Source organism: Pyrus communis, chromosome 16, assembly GCF_041283825.1.
Source record: "Pyrus communis isolate YQ-2024b chromosome 16, ASM4128382v1, whole genome shotgun sequence".
NCBI classification, from domain to species: domain Eukaryota; kingdom Viridiplantae; phylum Streptophyta; class Magnoliopsida; order Rosales; family Rosaceae; genus Pyrus; species Pyrus communis.
The window spans coordinates 4,755,001-4,773,576 of NC_142580.1; the positions used below are offsets into that span (position 1 = coordinate 4,755,001).

At 38.5% G+C, this 18,576-nt stretch overlaps 2 protein-coding genes and 1 pseudogene across 3 annotated transcripts in view; all 3 read right to left on the reverse strand.

Moving 5' to 3' along the window:
* Positions 1-2,692, reverse strand: part of LOC137733027 (uncharacterized) — a 9,330-nt pseudogene extending 6,638 nt beyond the window's left edge. Inside the window, exons 1-2 of the transcript XR_015957811.1 lie at positions 2,068-2,692; positions 501-1,371 (exon numbers count right to left, since the gene is read on the reverse strand). The product of XR_015957811.1 is annotated as an uncharacterized LOC137733027 (transcript). The remainder of the gene's footprint in view (positions 1-500; positions 1,372-2,067) is intronic.
* A 5,084-nt stretch (positions 2,693-7,776) lies between these two features.
* LOC137731139 (disease resistance protein RPP4-like) lies at positions 7,777-13,363 on the reverse strand. The gene is made up of 5 exons (XM_068470233.2): positions 12,797-13,363; positions 11,022-12,126; positions 10,481-10,894; positions 8,775-10,349; positions 7,777-8,667 (listed from the first exon to the last, which is right to left on the reverse strand). Exons 1-5 carry the CDS (start codon positions 13,291-13,293, stop codon positions 8,083-8,085), a joined length of 4,176 nt encoding a protein of 1,391 aa, XP_068326334.2. The 5' UTR covers positions 13,294-13,363; the 3' UTR covers positions 7,777-8,082.
* A 2,357-nt stretch (positions 13,364-15,720) lies between these two features.
* LOC137732095 (5-formyltetrahydrofolate cyclo-ligase, mitochondrial) lies at positions 15,721-17,993 on the reverse strand. Its single transcript, XM_068471388.2, has 8 exons — positions 17,600-17,993; positions 17,377-17,517; positions 17,112-17,276; positions 16,899-16,940; positions 16,740-16,785; positions 16,411-16,481; positions 16,163-16,289; positions 15,721-16,058 (listed from the first exon to the last, which is right to left on the reverse strand). The coding sequence occupies exons 1-8, from the start codon at positions 17,874-17,876 to the stop codon at positions 16,046-16,048; spliced, it is 882 nt and encodes a 293-aa protein (XP_068327489.2). The 5' UTR covers positions 17,877-17,993; the 3' UTR covers positions 15,721-16,045.
* Positions 17,994-18,576: the final 583 nt, after the last annotated feature.

Here is an 18,576-nt window from a genome sequence, read left to right on the forward strand (position 1 = left end):
AGTAATACACTACTCTCGACACAAAGAAGCTCCCTCTCAAGGTTTGTGATAACCCCAGCAATAATCTCAAGAAACCTTTTCTGATGTGGAAGATCAGTCAAAACTGCAACCACAGAGCATACTCGGAATTTCAAGAGACTTTACAACCAATGCTCTACCAAGAACGATCCCTGACCGACTTGGCTCTGATACCAATTGTTGAATAAGAAGAGTATCCAAGATAACTCTAATGATCCCAAGAAGAAGAAAATAGAGCACTCTTAAAGAAAGCTCACAAAACAAACTAATTAGCAAAGCTTTTCTTATTTAGCTCTAGGCTTTGTTTTTCCTTGGATGATTTACAATGCTTGAGAACTTGGGTATTTATAGCAAACCAAATGATTAAACTAAGATTATTTATTACCACACAAAACACATTAATTGCACCTAATAATTTTTATTCAACCATACCTAACATTGCCTAACTTTCCTTGCCTAACTTTGACATTGATTTTCAACATGTCAATGGCATCTTCTCTCTTCATATTCATTTTCACAAATAAACATGCAAAGTCAAGGAAGATACACTTCTCTTGCTCGTCTAGAGCATCATAACTTATCTTTAACACATCTTGAAGATTGCCGGGACGAATATGTTTCAGTTTCTGCAGACTGTCTCTCCATTCCTCTATTCTCCTCCGATATAATAGGTAAGAGCCGAATACTTCAAGAGCCAACGGTAGCCCACCTGTGAGAGACACAATCTGCTCGGACAGCGCCAGGAAATCACCAGGGGGCTTTTCTTTTCGCAGTGCATGGTAGCTAAACAGTTCAAGCGCCTGAGACGAATCCAACTCCCTGACCTCATACAACTTGTTCACAAGATGAACAGGCAAGGCACTTCTATCTCTTGTGGTAACAATGATTCTGCTTCCTTCATAAAACCAGTGTCTGCTGCCAACTAAAGCACTAAGTTGCTCTACATTATCAACATCATCCAAAACAATAAGAACTCGCTTCTCGTGCACAGTCGCTTTTATTGCAGAAATACCAGCGTTAAGTTCATTTACCGGCATCTTCAGAGTAGAAAGACTGCCGATAAGTCTGTTCTCGTGTCCTGCAGAAGTTTCTGTAACATTTGAGATGAAGCCGCGATACGCAAAGTCAGCAACAAGTCTGTTAAAAAGGGCCTTCGCAAGAGTCGTCTTGCCAACACCACCCATGCCATGAATTCCGAGCACTTGAACGCCATTGGATCGAACATCTAACAATCTCATCACATCTTCAACTCGAGAATCAAGTCCCACTGTGTAGGAAGCAAGACCTACCGGGGTTTTCCTTATTTCATTCAAAACCTTTTTGACCAACCCCTGAACCACCTCTGCTTCCTTGCTGTCAAATTACATGACCACAACTACATTAGTCTGCCTCTTGGGGTGATGAGCACAAAAGATAACTTTAGCTTCTACACCTCTAATCTTTTGGATTAAGATTTCAAAGACATGAAGCAAACTAACCAAGAGAGGAATCATGTGATCAATTGAAAAAAACTATGACCAACTTAATTTGATTAACATTTTGCTTCAATCATACAACAACAACAAAGCTTCATCCCACAGAATGGGGCTGCTGTATGACTCCTAGAACGCGACTGTGCTCGGTTTTGTGCCATAATCTTAATCTTAGATATTTTGACTTAGTTTTTCAGCCCTAATTGCAGTGTGAAACTTTAAATTGTAACCTGAATGAAAAGGATAGTTAACTGGGAAGAACAAGATATTATATAAAACTGAGATTTGACAAATCCCCAGATCCAAATGCATGCTGCAGCCAAAACTCAAACCATATTATATATGAATATGAATAAACAAATAGTAAACTAGGCCGTAAGATTAACTCATTTAATTCATACTTCCAAAAGACTCCAAAAAAGCTTAAACATTAAATAATCAAATTCCTAATCATCTCAATTTCTGCATGCTGCTGATAGCTAGCTAGGGTTTTAACAGATCTTTAGCTGATTGAGTGGGATTTTAACAGAAATTAGTTATGAATCAATTTTAGTACTATTACTGATTTAATTACTACCTGGAGGAGTTGCAAACGTAACCGGCTTTGCCACCGACTTTGGCCATGGCGCTCCTCCACGTCGAGACGACGGCGTTTCCGTACTGCAGTTCGTGAGCTGAAAAATGTTCGGAAAACGGGCCCCTCTGTCGTCGGACGTCGGAGGGATCCACTTGTTAGAACACAGGCAGAATCAGACACCTCCTGCTGCTCTCGCATATCTTAGCCAGCTCCTCCAAGCACCACCTCGAATCGGCGTATCTCCGCGACAAGACGACGATTGCGGCCGCCGAGTCGTCGATCGCTTCCAGCAGGCTCTGGGCGATGTCGTCCCCGCGGTCCAAACCGTCGTCGTCTAAGAAGACTCGGACGCCGCGGCTTTTGAGGGCCTCCTACAAGCTCTTCGTGATTGTTGAGCGCGTGTCTTCTCCTCTGAAACTCAGGAACACGTCCCAGCGTAGCCGGAAGCCACCCGGGGTTGACGAAACGGCGTCGCCGTCGTCGTCTTCTCCCGCCATTTGCCTCGTTTGCGCGTCTACGCGTTCGACATTATGGCCGTTCGTTTAGCTAAGATGTGGGCACAGTTACTCTGAGCTTACGTGAATCACCGTTAAATGGATCTGTTTGCTTTTCTTTTACGTGCGATATTCTAAATAAAAAACTAGATTTTAATCCTCAAAATAAGTTGAAATTTAGAAAAACGTATTATACAAGATTAAAAATTAATTTTAGTCTTTAAAATCTATTTAATGCCAGCATATTAAATATTTTTTTATTTATAATTTTATGATGTTCATAAATTAAATTTTATGAAATTATTATAAATTTTAATTCTCATTATGGTAAGTATCTTATATAAGAAAATATTTTCATAAAAAATTTTCGGTACACATGTTTTTGCATATTTCTTATGTGTCATTAATTTATTACAATATATTTAGGTACGAATATTTCGGTACACTAAATTAGTATAATATGTTTAGGTACGGTCATTTCGGTACACTAATTTATTATAATATATTTAGATACCGACATTTCGATACACTAGTTTAGTATCATATATTTAGGTATGAAATTTTTCGGTACACCTGTCACATCCCCGCCCGGGAGAGACCACTTCCCTGGCCCGCTCCACCACCGTAGCACAATATTGTCCGCTTTGGGCCCCGACCATGCCCTCACGGTTTTGTTTCTGGGAACTCAGACGAGAACTTCCCAATGGGTCACCCATCATGGGAGTGCTCTCGCGCGCTACTCGCTTAAATTCAGAATTCCTATGGAACTCGATGCCAGTGAGCTCCCAAAAGGCATCGTGCTAGGTAAGGATAGGAATATACATATAAGGATCACTTCCCTGGGTGATGTAGAATGTCACAATCCACCCCCCCCTTAGAGGCCCGACGTCCTTGTCGGCACACCACGCCCAGGGTTAGGCTTTGATACCAAATTGTCACATCCCCGTCTGGGGGATCACTTCCCGGGCCCGCTCAACTACCGTAGCACGATATTGTCCGCTTTAGACCCCAACCACGCCCTCACGGTTTTGTTTCTGGGCACTCACACGAGAACTTCCCAATGGGTCACCCATCCTGGGAGTGTTCTCGCGTGCTACTTGCTTAACTTCCGAGTTCCCATGTAACCTGAAGCCAGTGAGCTCCCAAAAGGCCTCGTGATAGGTAAGGGTGGGAATATACATATAAGGATCACTCCCCTGAGTGATGTGAGATGTCACAACACATATGTTTTTGCATATTTTATTATGTGCCAATAATTCACTACAATATATTTAGGTACAAACATTTCGATACATTAATTTAGTAAAATATATTATGATACAGACATTTAAGTACATTAATTAGACAAAGTAAAATAAATATAATGATTTAAAATGTATCTATTAATAAATAATTTTAATTTTAATATAATGACATTAAATAAGATATGTGACATCTCACATCGTCCAGGGGAGTGATCCTTAAATGTATATTCCAATTCCTACCTAGCATGAGGCCTTTTGGGAGCTCACTGGCTTCGGGTTCCGTAGGAACTCCGAAGTTAAGCGAGAAGGGGGCTAGAGCAATCTCATGATGGGTGACCCGCTGGGAAGTTGCTCGTGAGTTCCCAAAAACAAAACCGTGAGGGAATGGTAAGCTCAAAGCGGACAATATCGTGCTACGGTAGTGGAGGCGGACCCGGGAAGTGATCCGCCCAGGGCCGGGATGTGACAAGATATCTATTAAATATTAAAATATAATATAAATTTGAATTAAGTACGCATTAGAGGACTAAAATCAGTATCCAATCTAACATCAGATTTTTATTAAATTTTAATCTTCTTCAATGATTAAAGTTCAAAAACCCCTATTCTAAATTACATAAATATTTCAAACTTGCATTGAAGCATAAATTTTTCATTATATCGATAATACAGTGTTACATCATCCGTTATTATATAAGTTGTAAAAAAAATTATTTTTTAAATTATTAATTTTTTAGCATAATATATTCTCTACTTTTACAAAAACACATAATGTATCATTTTGTATTTCGAATACATAAAAATATACCTCGTGTGAAGGAGACTGCCTCACTGGTCCCTAGATGGACATTATTGATGCTATATATACCATGCACATGGAAAGGAAGACTCTTCAACCTTGTCCACGTTACCCGTTACCAATGAATGAAGACTTGTTGACCATGAGCTAAATCACTGGTGGGTAGTAGATTGGATGGAGAGTTGGTGACTTAGGCCACTAGGGGTGGGTTCAAAAAACCGAAAACCGAAAAAAACCGAAAACCGAACCGGACCGAGACCGAAAAAAACCGAACCGAAAAAAAAACCGAACCAAAATTGTCAAACCGAACCGAACCGAATCTGACCGGTTCGGTTTCGGTTTTTGAGGCTCGGAAACCGAACCGAACCGAACCGAACCGATATATATATATATATAATTTTTTTGAATATTTATAAATAGTTTAGTCATACAATCATAACAAAACAGAACCTGTTGCCAAATTGGTTTCAGTGAAACTTTACAAGCATGGAGGCATGGGTTCGAACCCTCATGCCTCTAGGATTTGTGAAATTTTTTTTAATTTTTTAATCTTTTTAACAAAACCCTTAACTGTAACCCTAACCCTCCTCCTCCTTATTTTTCATTCCGCCTGGCCTATTAATATGAATGTGAACTTTCATATTTCCATTTTTTTTTTTAATAATTTTGGAGGGAGAAAGGAAAAAAAAAAAAAAAACCGAAACCGAACCGAGAAAAACCGAACCGAAAAAAAACTGAACCGAAAAAAACCGAAAAAAATTTGAACCGAACCGAACCAAACCGAAATTTCGGTTCGGTTTCGGTTTTGAGAAAAAACCGAACCGAAAAAAACCGAACCCAGCCCTATAGGCCACCTCCAATAGAGCTAAAAATTTGATCTCTAATCAATGTTTGAGTTATAATTATATAAAACTTACTAGGTCATTATTTGGCTAAAGAAGTTGCCCAAATGTAGTTCTTTTTTTATATTATCTCCAACCGAGCTAGTCATAGGACCATAGACCAAAGGATAACTATTTTTTACGCAAAACCCATCTCCAATAGAGATCTGGGCCAAAAAATACAACCATATGACCAGGGGCTAGCCATCTTTAGCCAGCCTCTTCAGTTGTGCCTAGTTGGATTTTTTTTAAAGACAAAATTAAAATTAAAAAAAATATTCTAATTTTCGTCATATAAATACCTAAAACATTTCTACACTATTTCTCGCATCCTTTTCACCTTTCCATACTATCTTATCTCATTTTATTTCAATTATTCACCTTCTATTGACATCAAACACTCTTTTTATGCACACTCCTCTCCTACCTCTTCCAATAAACTTTCTCTTAATTTTTTTTTTAATAATTTTCAAATGGCCACATCTTCAAGTGGCACTCAAAATATGTCGTGGGGTTTATTCATTTACCAACAAGTGGCACTCAAAATATATTCGGAAACCTTATTTTAATATAGTAGTTTAATTCAATTAACCAATAAAATTGAAGAACAAACTTGAAAAAAATAATAAATTATTGAGAGGCTAAAAAATAGCCTCATCTGGTTAGAGATGAGATATAAATATGGTCTGACAGTATTTATTAAAAAATAATTTATTGCAGGACTATAATCTAAACGGAGCTTAACATAGCCCATTCGGTTAGAGATGGCCTTAGCCCCTTTTTAGGGGCCTAGCTCTTTATTTGAAATAATTGATTCAAATTTAATGGTAGTTTGATTAAATTAACCATAATCGTTGTACTCAAAATACAACGGCTAGATTTGAAAATACCTCTCCTTATCTTCAGGTGTAAAATATATAGTTATACTAAAAAAACAAGATGACAAAGAGAAAAACTTCAACAGAGTGCAAACAGCTATCATAATCCCCTAAAACAAAAGGAGAAAAAGCACTTCCAACATTTAGCATGCTCCACACCTCAGCAACGACGACGAAAATATTTCAATAGACTTCTAACAAATAAAAAAATCTACCTTACAAAGATCAGGATTAGGCTCATTCCTCCAACCTCCTCGCATAAGCTTTGGGATCATCAAAGTTAAATCCCTTCTCATGAGTTGCATTGCCTGAATTGTATCCCTTTTAAGGAACAGTGAAATCACAATTTCATTAAGAAGGAAATTTTCTCATATCATATATAAAATAATTAGATCATATATTTGATGTTGGTGTTTAAGTGTAATTGCTGGAATTGTAGAAAGATTAAGTGTAAAATTCAGTTTTACTGTAAGCCCATGGATCATAATCTAAGTGTGCAGCTAAAATGTAATTTTAGGGTAAGTGATGGTTTATGCCACGTGTCACTATCTCATACGATATATGAAATGGATTGTTAGATTTACATGATGTAACGAGAGATTATTCCATTCTCTCTCATCTTTCTAACGATATTCAAGTGCACTGTGTGTGCGTGTGAAGGAATGAATGCAAAAGCACGTTTTCCATTTTCTTCTTCTCTCTGCAACTTCCTTTAAATTACAGAATTCATAATCTCCAATTCTCATTGATTGATTTCATATATAAGATAATAGTCTTATGAATGTTAACATAGCCTCAGAGCCAGGTTCGGTCAATTGATACTGGGCGTTTGGATCTGTGAAGGAACTACCAAGAAACTCGAAATTGAGCTTGAGTTGTCTGTGACCTGAGTCTAACATGGCAAGGTCTGGTAGTAGCGAGTTGAGAGCACTGATCTTCAATGGCGATAATTATGAGTTTTGGAGTATAAGGATGAAATCCATTTTCAAGTCTCACGGGTTGTGGGATCTTGTTGAAAAGGGGTTTGAGAGCTCAGATTCGAAGAAGGATGATGAATCTGATATGAAGAAGAAAGAAAAAGAAGAATCAAGCAGTGTTGGGAAGATGACTCTCGCAAAGAGACTTGTGAAGGATGTCAAAGTTGATTCAAGGAGCCGTCGCAGAGAGACTTGTAAATGGCAAGCATGCCCCCACATCTTTTACAAAATTACAATATTTGCCCCTACGTTATTCTTTTTGACAATTATTATATCACATTAAATACCATATCTTTTTTAGTCATCTAACATATTCACACTAATTTATATAAGATTTTTTTTTTTTTTTGTTGAAAACACTTTTACAAAAAAAAAAAAAAAAAAAAAAAAAAAAAAAAAAAAAAACCAAACAATCAACAACTTTATTTTACACGTATTTATTCTCACACAACAATAGAAATAATTATTTTAACAAGCACCACCAATATCAAAGCGTGTTCTTAATGGATCCCACACATCTAAATAAAAGTTTTAAAGTTTCACAGAGCAGAAGGATACCAGACTGCTTTTGATAAAGGCAATAATGGAGGGGAGAATCAAATACAGAATCTCGAGCGCAGAAGGATACCAGACGGTTTAAGTTGATAGCCACCGCCATGACCAACTCAATGACAGAAAGACGAGAGGGAGCACTACGAAGCAAGAAATGAAGTACCCTCGATCATATAATGATAATCGTCGTTCACTTGTTTTGGTTTCTTGAACTATTTCTTCGTAGTGCACTAGAACTAGATTCAGGAGCGCAGGTGCGGTCACCTTCTTCAAACGAGCCGAAAAACTTGGCCAGTTTTTGTGACAAGGATTGCTGGCTTTCATTTAATGACTCTTCATCTCCCTCGTAATCATCATCGTCTTCGTAGACAAAACGAACCCCCCACTTCTTCAGCTCGATGCCTTTCATAAATGGCGGATCCCTCCTCGACACATGTATCTTATAACCTTCTTTTAACTGAGAAACCAAGGGATGCCCAGTCGGGTATCGGCACAAGTGAAATTGGTCTTCATTTGTGTTTGGTACTCCCTGTAAGTTCAATGCTGAAGTGAAGGTAGGAAAATCCACTACAAGGATCTTTGCTTGAATGTCCACTATTGCAGGGAGTTCTCTTATTTCATCTGGTATTTGTTGGTTGAGAGAGACTACAACGCCTATGATCACGCTTTTGAGAACGCAGTTTTTTCTCTCAGAGAATGTAACCACACCTTGAGAAAACCAGTCTGGTATCTTGCTTCCTGGCATGCTAAGATTGCGTATTTTCCTCAAGTAGCTCTGCAACAAAAATTTCCAAACCTATGACTGAGTTATAATTTCTATACGCGTGCATGCGTGTGTGTGTGTGTGTGTGTGTGAGAGAGAGAGAGAGAGAGAAAGAGGACCTTAGCAAGTCTTTTCTTAACAACTGATGAGCAAGCATTGCAACCGCTCGCATACAACCTCACCAAGGAATTCAAGCATTCAAGGCCCGGAATATCGACAACTTTATCACAACTTGTTAGGTTCAGCTCCACCAAGTTTTGCAGGTTTGAAATATCAGAGATACTTTCTAATGAGGTGCAGTTTGCAATATTCACTTCATCCAAACTCGAGGGAAGCGGAGGCAGAGACTTGAGCTTTTTACAATGAGACAACAAAAGCTTCTTAAGAACGGACAGTCCCCTGAGACTGGCTGGAAGGCTGCAAAAACTGTTGCGGCTTAAGTTCAAGGTTTCGAGTGATGACAACCTCTCGAAATCATCAACAATTTTGCCAGATATATTACAAGCATAAGCATCCAGATCATATAGCAAGGACAGATTTGAGAAAGAAGATGGGAGTATAAAATTGATCTCTTCTGTGTGTTCCCTGTTTTGATGCTTCTTTCTCATTTTTAAAACCATCAGACTAGAAAGCATTCCAAAGCTCTCAGGTAGTTCTGTTACCGCAGTATCCGCCATCTGTAATCTGTGCAAGGACTTGAGTTGTCCTATTGAAGCTGGAAGCTTGCGTAACTGTTTACATCCGTTCAAGCGCAACACGGTAAGATTTTCCAACATCCCTACTGATTCTGGCAACTCTGTGATAGTAGCATCGGTTATGACTATAGCGGTTAGTCCCCTCATGCTTCCGATTGACTGCGGTAATGATCTAAGAAATCCACATTTCCTCATCTCAAGCTTCTCAAGTGTTTTCAAGGCACCGATTTCATGTGGGAGATTCGTGATTAATGTCTCATCTATTTGTAGCACAACTAGAGAATTTAAACCTCCAACTGAATCAGGCAATTCTCTCATAAACTCGCCTCGCCCCACTGATAACTCCCTCAAGTTTGACAAAGAACCAATGGACGCAGGCAGTTCTTTGATAGGACTACCACAAGTAAGAAATTCCACTAACGAATTCAGGTGTCCAATGGAATCTGGAATGGTGGTCAGTGATTTACACCAGAGCAAACTTAGTCTCTCAAGGTTTGCCAAAGATCCAAATGAATCGGGTAGTTTTTCTAAAGCTGAACCATTAAGGGATACTTCTTTGAGAGAACACAACTTTCCAATCAACTCAGGTAGCCCTTTCAAAAATTTGCATCGGTTCAAGCTGAGCCTTTCGAGTTTCGTAAGCTTGAAGATAGATTCAGGAAGACTTTCTATCACTGTCTCGTCAAGGAGAAGTTCTTTCAATGATACCATGCTGTCCATGTTGCTGGGCAGTTTTTTCAATTTTGAGCAACCGGTGAGGATTAGGTTCTCAAGTTTTCTCAGGCCAGATACATCACTGGGAAGTTCAATAAGGTTCGAACAACCTCTCAGGTTCAAGTGGACTAATGTATTCAAATTCCCAACCGAGTCATGAAGTTTATTGAGATTAACACATAGCTCAAGAACAATCTTTTCCAAGGCGCGGTTACCAGATAAATCAGGTAGAGCAGTTAGATAAGAGCATTCGTGTAGAATCAAGAACATCAATTGCTCTGGCACCTGGAATACAATCAAAATCGCCCTTTGTATTAAAGAGAAAACTAGCTTAGAAAATCGTAAAAAGTGTAAAGCATCCAAAGAGTAGGATAGAAAAGGATAAAGCAGATGATTGATCAAATGGTGAAGCATACCTTGTTACGCCCGCGCCACAAACTTACAAGTTTGCTCTTTGAAAGATCAAGGACAGCAAGTCGCCGAGGGCAAAAATCCGAAGGAAGAAATTTCAAAGGACAACCTTTCCATTGTAACCACTTCAACTCAGCTGGAAGAAACTTGAACTTCCCTTCCAAATTCACAAAATTAATTTGGAGAAGTCTAAGATTGACCATTGCTCCAAGGGGTTTGGAGCAAATTACAACCTCTCTCTTTTTCTCTGCTTGATTTTGAAGATATGCTTTGTGCCTTTCCTTTAGGTATGTTACTCCAGAGCTAAAACTGGGGCATTTTCGAAAGTTGTCCCACGAAACTCTGTCACCACTTGGATCCCGCACCATCCTTTTCGATGATTCGAAGTCTAAGACTATCCCTTGTATACATCTTGTTCCCTGTTGTCAAGGTATCGAAACATATATAAGAAACTGTGTGAAGAAATATCAAGCCAATTATCATCTAATCTAGAAACTGTCTCACATGAATATGTGAACAATAAAAGTACCATAGTGGATTCTGTACCTTATCATCCTTGAAGACGTTCAAGATTTCATCACGATCCCAAAGTCTACTACGCATGCCAGGATCTTCAACGTTTTCATGTCTAACGATTTGTCTTCCCATGTCTCTAACTTGATCGTGCATCCACAGCATACCGTCTTCATAAACCTTCATGAGAGATTTTGCGGTGAGGTCAGCAATTGCTATCTCACCATCAAAACCACAACCCTTCAGTATGTCAATGGCATCTTCTCTCTTCATATTCATTTTCACAAATAAACATGCAAAGTGAAGGAAGATACACTTCTCTTGCGCGTCTAGAGCATCATAACTTATCTTTAACACATCTTGAAGATCGCCGGGACGAATATGTTTCAGTTTCTGCAGACTGTCTCTCCATTCCTCTATTCTCCTCCGATATAATAGGTAAGAGCCGAATACTTCAAGAGCCAACGGTAGCCCACCTGTGAGAGACACAATCTGCTTGGACAGGGCCAGGAAATCATCAGGGGGCTTTTCTTTTCGCAGCGCATGGTAGCTAAACAGTTCAAGCGCCTGGGACGAATCCAACTCCCTGATCTCATACAACTTGTTCACAAGATGATCGGGCAAGGCACTTCTATCTCTTGTGGTAACAATGATTCTGCTTCCTTCATAAAACCAGTCTCTGTTGCCAACTAAAGCACTAAGTTGCTCTACATTATCAACATCATCCAAAACAATAAGAACTCGCTTCTCGTACACAGTCGCTTTTATTGCAGAAATACCAACGTTAAGTTCATTTACCGGCATCTTCAGAGTAGAAAGACTACCGATAAGTCTGTTTTGAAGCGTTACTAACCCCTCGTGTCCTGCAGAAGTTTCTCTAACATTTGAGATGAAGCCGCGATGCTCGAAGTAAGCAACAAGTCTGTTAAAAAGGGCCTTGGCAAGAGTCGTCTTGCCAACACCACCCATGCCATGAATTCCGAGCACTCGAACGCCATTGGATCGAACATCCAACAACCTCATCGCATCTTCAACTCGAGAATCAAGTCCCACTGTGTAGGAAGCAAGACCTACCGGGGTTTTCCTTATTTCATTCAAAACCTTTTTGACCAACCTCTGAACCACCTCTGCTTCCTCGCTGTCAAATTACATGACCACAACTACATTAGTTTGCCTCTTGGGGTGATGAGCACAAAAGATAACTTTAGCTTTTACACCTCTAATCTTTTGGATTAAGATTTCAAAGACATGAAGCAAACTAACCAAGAGAGGAATCACGTGATCAATTGAAAAAAAACTATGACCAACTTAATTTGATTAACATTTTGCTTCAATCATACAACAACAACAAAGCTTTATCCTACGGAATGGGGCCGCTGTATGACTCCCAGAATGCTACTGCGCTCGGTTTTGCGCCATAATCTTAATCTTAGATATTTTGACAGTGAAACTTTAAATTGTAACCTGAATGAGAAGGATAGTTAATTGGGAAGAAGATATTATATAAAACTGAGATTTGACAAATCCCCAGATCCAAATGCATGCAGCAGCCAAAACTCAAACCATATTATATATGAATATGAATAAACAAATAGTAAACTAGGCCGTAAGATTTACTCAGTTAATTCATACTTCCAATAGACTCCAAAAAACCTTAAACATTAAATAATCAAATTCCTAATCATTTCAATTTCTGCATGCTGCTGTTAGGTAGCTAGGGTTTTAACAGATCTTTAACTGCTTGAGTGGGATTTTAACAGAAATTAGTTATGAATCAATTTTAGTACTATTACTGATTTAATTACTACCTGGAGGATTTGCAAACGTAACCGGCTTTGCCACCGACTTTGGCCATGGCGCTCCTCCACCTCGAGACGACGGCGTTTCCATACTGCAGTTCGTGAGCTGAAAAATGTTCAGAAAACGGCCCCCTCTGTCGACGGACGTCGGAGGGATCCACTTGGTAGAACACAGGCAGAATCAGACACCTCCTGCTGCTCTCGCATATCTTAGCCAGCTCCTCCAAGCACCACCTCGAATCCGCGTATCTCCGCGACAAGACGACGATTGCGGCCGCCGAGTCGTCGATCGCTTCCAGCAGGCTCGGGGCGATGTCGTCCCCGCGGTCCAAACCGTCGTCGTCTAAGAAGACTCGGACGCCGCGGCTTTTGAGGGCCTCGTACAAGCTCTTCGTGATTGTTGAGCGCGTGTCTTCTCCTCTGAAACTCAGGAACACGTCCCAGCGTAGCCGGAAGCCACCCGGGGTTGACGAAACGGCGTCGCCGTCGTCGTCTTCTCCCGCCATTTGCCTCCTTTGCACGTCTACGCGTTCGACATTATGGCCGTTCGTATGGTTAAGCGGGTGTGATATTCACACACCCTAAGTTCCTGATACCTTGCCCACCACCCTAAGTTCCTAACTATTTTTCCTATTTTTCCCGCGCCCTTTCTTATTTTTTAATACTTAATTGGTATCCTACGATTTAATCTTCCATATATATTATTCCTATTTTTTGACTTACGAGAGTTGTTTTTTATTTTTGATTTTTTCACTTAGTAAGAACCAACACTCAAAGATAAATATATTTAGATGTGTAAAGAACACATGAAGGTAGATATATTTTTGTTGATTTTTTGAGTGTCTTTGAGTGTTGGTTATTCCTAAGTGAAAAAATCAAAAATAATAAAGGGGTTTTTTGATATGGGTTCAAAATAACTAAAATTGAACCTATTTCAAAAGTCAAAAGTCACTAAAAATTGGACATATTTCAAAATGTGGCCTATAAAATTGAACCTATTTCAAATTTTCCTAATAAAAAACAACTTTCAAAAGTCAAAAAGTAGGAAGGGTATATATGAAAGATTAAATTGTAGGATATTAATTAAGTATTAAAAAATTAGGAAGGGTGTGGGAAAAGTAGTTAGGGGTGTGTGAATATCACACCCCTAGTTAAGAAGTGAGCACATATTCCCTCCCAAAAAAAAAAAAACATTGAGTTCGATAAAATAAAAGGTATAGTAAATAGTACCATGATTGATTTTTTAGTGTAAAAATATGATTTTTCATTAAAATAAACAGTATATGAAACTTTTTATTAAAATTCCCAAAAAAAATGTAGAGATGATAACTTAGAGGTGAACATGCTTATTAAAATTTTAACATTTTGACAGAATGGTGGAACATCACATTTTATTATATAAGTGAAGAAAATTTAATTTAAATTATAATTTTTTAATACAAATATCTCACCATTTATATATTATTTTATATTATGAACACGCTGAAAAAAAATTCCTTGCTTAGGATCTAGAAACCTTTCGGGGGAAGGTTTGGGAAAAAAAGCAAAAAATAGTAAAAGATGGATGGTCCCAGACCATCTGAGTAAGAAAAATATACATATATGTTGTAATATAATATGTGGATGGCCCACATGAATAGTTTGTTACTATTTATCTAAAAAATATCAAATGGATTATTATTCATATGAAGAAAAACATATGAGTTACTATTCATTTGAAGAAAATTTGGGAATTGGATCCTCTCCGAGGCAATGCCTTGGGATCCTACTGACCGGATAACATGGGCCGTTAGATTTTGATCCAACAGCTACAATTATTATAACTTTTAGAGGGACCCCCTGTTTGTAGTCGTTGGATCAAAATTTAACGGCCTATGTTGTCCGGTCAATAGAATCCTGAGGCATTGCCTCTGAGAGGATCCAATTCCGAAAATTTATATAGTAAATAGTATTGCTACAGTAATCTTTTGCTTATAAAAATGAATGAGAAGGAGAGTTGACACACAACTCTTGGCCGAGAAGAGAAACATAAGGAAGAGAGAAAAGAGAGGAAGAAGAGGAGATAATAGAGAGAGTTATCTTTATACTCCTATTATTTCAAATTATAAATTGACTGTAGAGGAACCTCGTAAATTTTGTGTCTTGTTTTATTTATTCCACTGCACACATAACGCCGATTTTACAACAATATAAAGATATTTTGAGAACATTCTGAATGTTTGGTATAGGTCTATTTTGTGCTTATTAAATATTTAATGTAATGCATGCTAAGGATAACTTAATATGTTGTGTGGATAACACTCAACAAGTTCTTTCTATATCACTCATCAGATTACTTCAGTATATGTCAGATATCTATAGACATGTGCACAACAAGCCCACCATAAGAATAAACTGATTTGTTTTTTACATGCTTCGTTTTCTATTCTTATCTAAAAAACTTGTATTTTACACTATGACCTCCAGAATTCAAATCTTGAATCCGTCACTAGGAGGGATAGCAGTCACAAGAAAGGGAGAGAAGTGTCCAAACCCCCAAAGAGAGCTCTCAAGCCTCTCCCCCTCCATATAAATGTCATAGCTCTTCAAATACTCAATACAAATACAACCATAGTGAATGTAGTCATATTATAGGTGAACAGCTATAGGTCTGTATGTATTATGTCTAACTACGACCTAACCATTGACTTCCACTCCCGCAAAGTTATTAGTTGTCCTACTAGTTTTTGGCGACAATAGATATCATTGACATATTAATTATGAAAAAAGTACTTATAGTGTAACTGTAAGGCCATCACGTTATTGTTTTTGTTGATTTCAGCCATTTGCAGACGAGGGGGATGACTCTTTTTAGCCAAACAGCATACTCTTAAACATATTTGGTTAGTTTTCAAACTTTTTATCCTGCTATTTTTCTTTCTAAAAATTAGAAATACAAAAAACTCGGATCATAATTAGGCAACAAAGTACAGTTGGTTACATACATATGGATATCCTCGATTCCGTTCTTTCCGTAACAAAATTTTCAGGAATTCGACGGGATGCAAATCCAGCAAACAAGGTTCTTATGCATTATGCACCTCCAAATTGACAATCGTCGATGAGGCAGGACCGCTGGAAGGTGGCTATGTCCGTTAGCTTGTGCTTAGTAATTGACAAGACTATCTTGGAAGACAGATGAAGCAGCTAATTAAAACAGATTCTTGCAACAATGATGGCGCTCTGTACTGCGGTCCATCTTGAAAACAAATCCGTTGATTATCCCATGCTCCTGTTAGATTAGAGGCAAATAAAAGATGAGCTGTGACATCCCGATTTGCCCTGGTGGATTTTAGAAAGATATAGGATATGCCGAAATCATTATTCAGGCTTCACCTCTCCTGAGCAGCGGGGCTTATGGGAATGACACCGGCTGGAGATGCAAGAGCATCCACAGAAACATCATTTGAAGTGACAGCTATGGCTCCTTCCTCCACGATCTGTACAGAATATGACAGCGCAACTGCAACCAAATCATAGAGAAGACGACATCATGAAAAAACTGTACTATCAAGCACTAGCAGCAAGTCCAAGACCATATATAATTACGAGTTACCGTTGAACTAACAACAATTGTTATTTACCTCGAAGGGGCTCCTTCCATTGTCGTTGCTTTGTAAGCTCTTGGTACTTCTTTAGGAACAAATCATAGTAACTTCAAGATTCAACCGGGCAATCAAATAGTTCAGCAAATATATACCAGTATCTTAGAAAAGAAATTAATGAATGAGATGCATTGCTATGGGTCTAGATTTCAGGTAGCTTCCATGTTCAACAATTCAAATCATCAAACACTTAACAGCCTTATTAGAGTCCAGTGATCATGCATCATAAATGAACAAATCACATGAACTCTATCGTGGTTAGAAATGAAGATAATGTAAAAATCTGAAGCAAAGATGCATCAACCTACCCTCCACCACGGCCTAAACGGCTTCCACATCTGTCAAATGCAAGCCCTAGAATAAAAACTGAAGTGAGATAACATGAAATTATACTTTTAAGTCTCCCACAATCGGAGTTTTCTGAGGTAGGTAAGTAATTACAAGCAAGGTTAAGAAAAAATACACACCGGGTAGGATGAACAAGTCAACTGGATCGCTTGCCTCCAAAACTGCAACAAATAGGTCCTTCAGGTCCTTCATATAATTAACCGCCATTACCAACAACCGAAAAAGAAACTACTTCTAATAGGAAAATATTGAAAACAAATTTTAGCACAAATGAATGTATAAACAGATCGAGAACATTTACTCGTGCAAATTATAGTTTAGAAAAAGGGTACCATCTTCGTGTTGTTTCCCATCAGAATCCAAAAGAGCTGGCTCCAAAATGTCCATCGAGTTCACGATCAGATCATCAACGCTGGAAATCCTAAGCATCCTCATGTTGCTATTCCTATCCTCCACACGCGGAACATAAAGCTTTTTCCTGTTCTGCACATCACCCTCTTGAGTTGAAACCAACAGTAAGGATCTCCAAAAGTTTAAGCACAACAACAAAATGCAGACGAATTATGAACACACACAAATGCTATATTATACACGCACCATTGGCAGGTTTGGATAGAATTTCTGAAACAATTCTTGACGTATCGACTTCTCGTAAAGCAGGAGAGCTTATGTAAGCGCATATGCTCTTACTGGATTGGAACCAGGGAGCATTTAAAACAATGCTCTGAATTGCAGCATCTGAGAATTCAACAGTTTCAGTCAGACAAAAACACAAACACTTAGAGGGCAATTTGAGGAAGCTCGAACTTGAACGGGCTACCTTCTTCGGACCTCCGAACCGGGTCCATATTCTTGAGCTCTTTGCGGATTCTGGACCGGAGCAACCGCTTCTGCCGGAATATAGCTTCGATTGGGTCGTTGTCGTCTCGGTTCATGATGGCGTAGGGGCGGTGAGAATGGGATGCGAGGCGTTCGTTAGCTAAGCGAGAAGGGAAGAGGGTACGAGAAGCTAACGTGCGCGGCTGGGTGATGAGCGCCACCGCCTCCTTTGCCCCGTTTATGAGCCCACTCGCGCTTGCTCTGCTGTGACTGAACATGCTTCGTGGCTCTCGTGCTTTTGTGGGTTTTTCCGTTAATTTGGCGCTCTTTGGTTGCGCGTAGGCGCGGTTGAAGAGTTCGGGTCGGATATGATTTGTTTACGGTTCAGGTGATATAAGATTTGTTTACACCGCATTATAATTTAAAGAAAAACTAATTAAAAAACTTTGAAAACTTTGAATTTTAATGATAAGGATAAAATAAAAGGTAAATTGAATAGTACCATGATTGACTTTTCAGTGTAAAAATGTGGTTTTTCATTAAAGTAAACAATACTGGAAGCTTTTCGTTAAAGTTCCTTACATTTAATGGTCCAAACCGTTTCATTTTAGGTCTTCTTTGAAAAATATTTGTGAGAAAGAATTATTCAAATTTTGAATCGTTTACTTACTCAATTAAATGGTTGTCATTTTAGTGTTGTCTATGTTATCATGTTCGTTTATTTTCTTGATTATAGTTAGATGTCTTAACAATTCCTAATTTGTTTTAAATTTCTATGAAGATGGTTTTTTTTTTTTCTTTTATAACAAAAGTACGAGAAATAACTGATTTACAACAATAAAGTTTGTATATAAATTCATATTATGGACAATTTTTTTGCACACGCACAATTTCATTGTGTGTGAATTCTCATATCACACTCGTTGGTTTATATAACATCATCAAGAAAGGTCTAATCACAAGAAAATTTTATTTTGC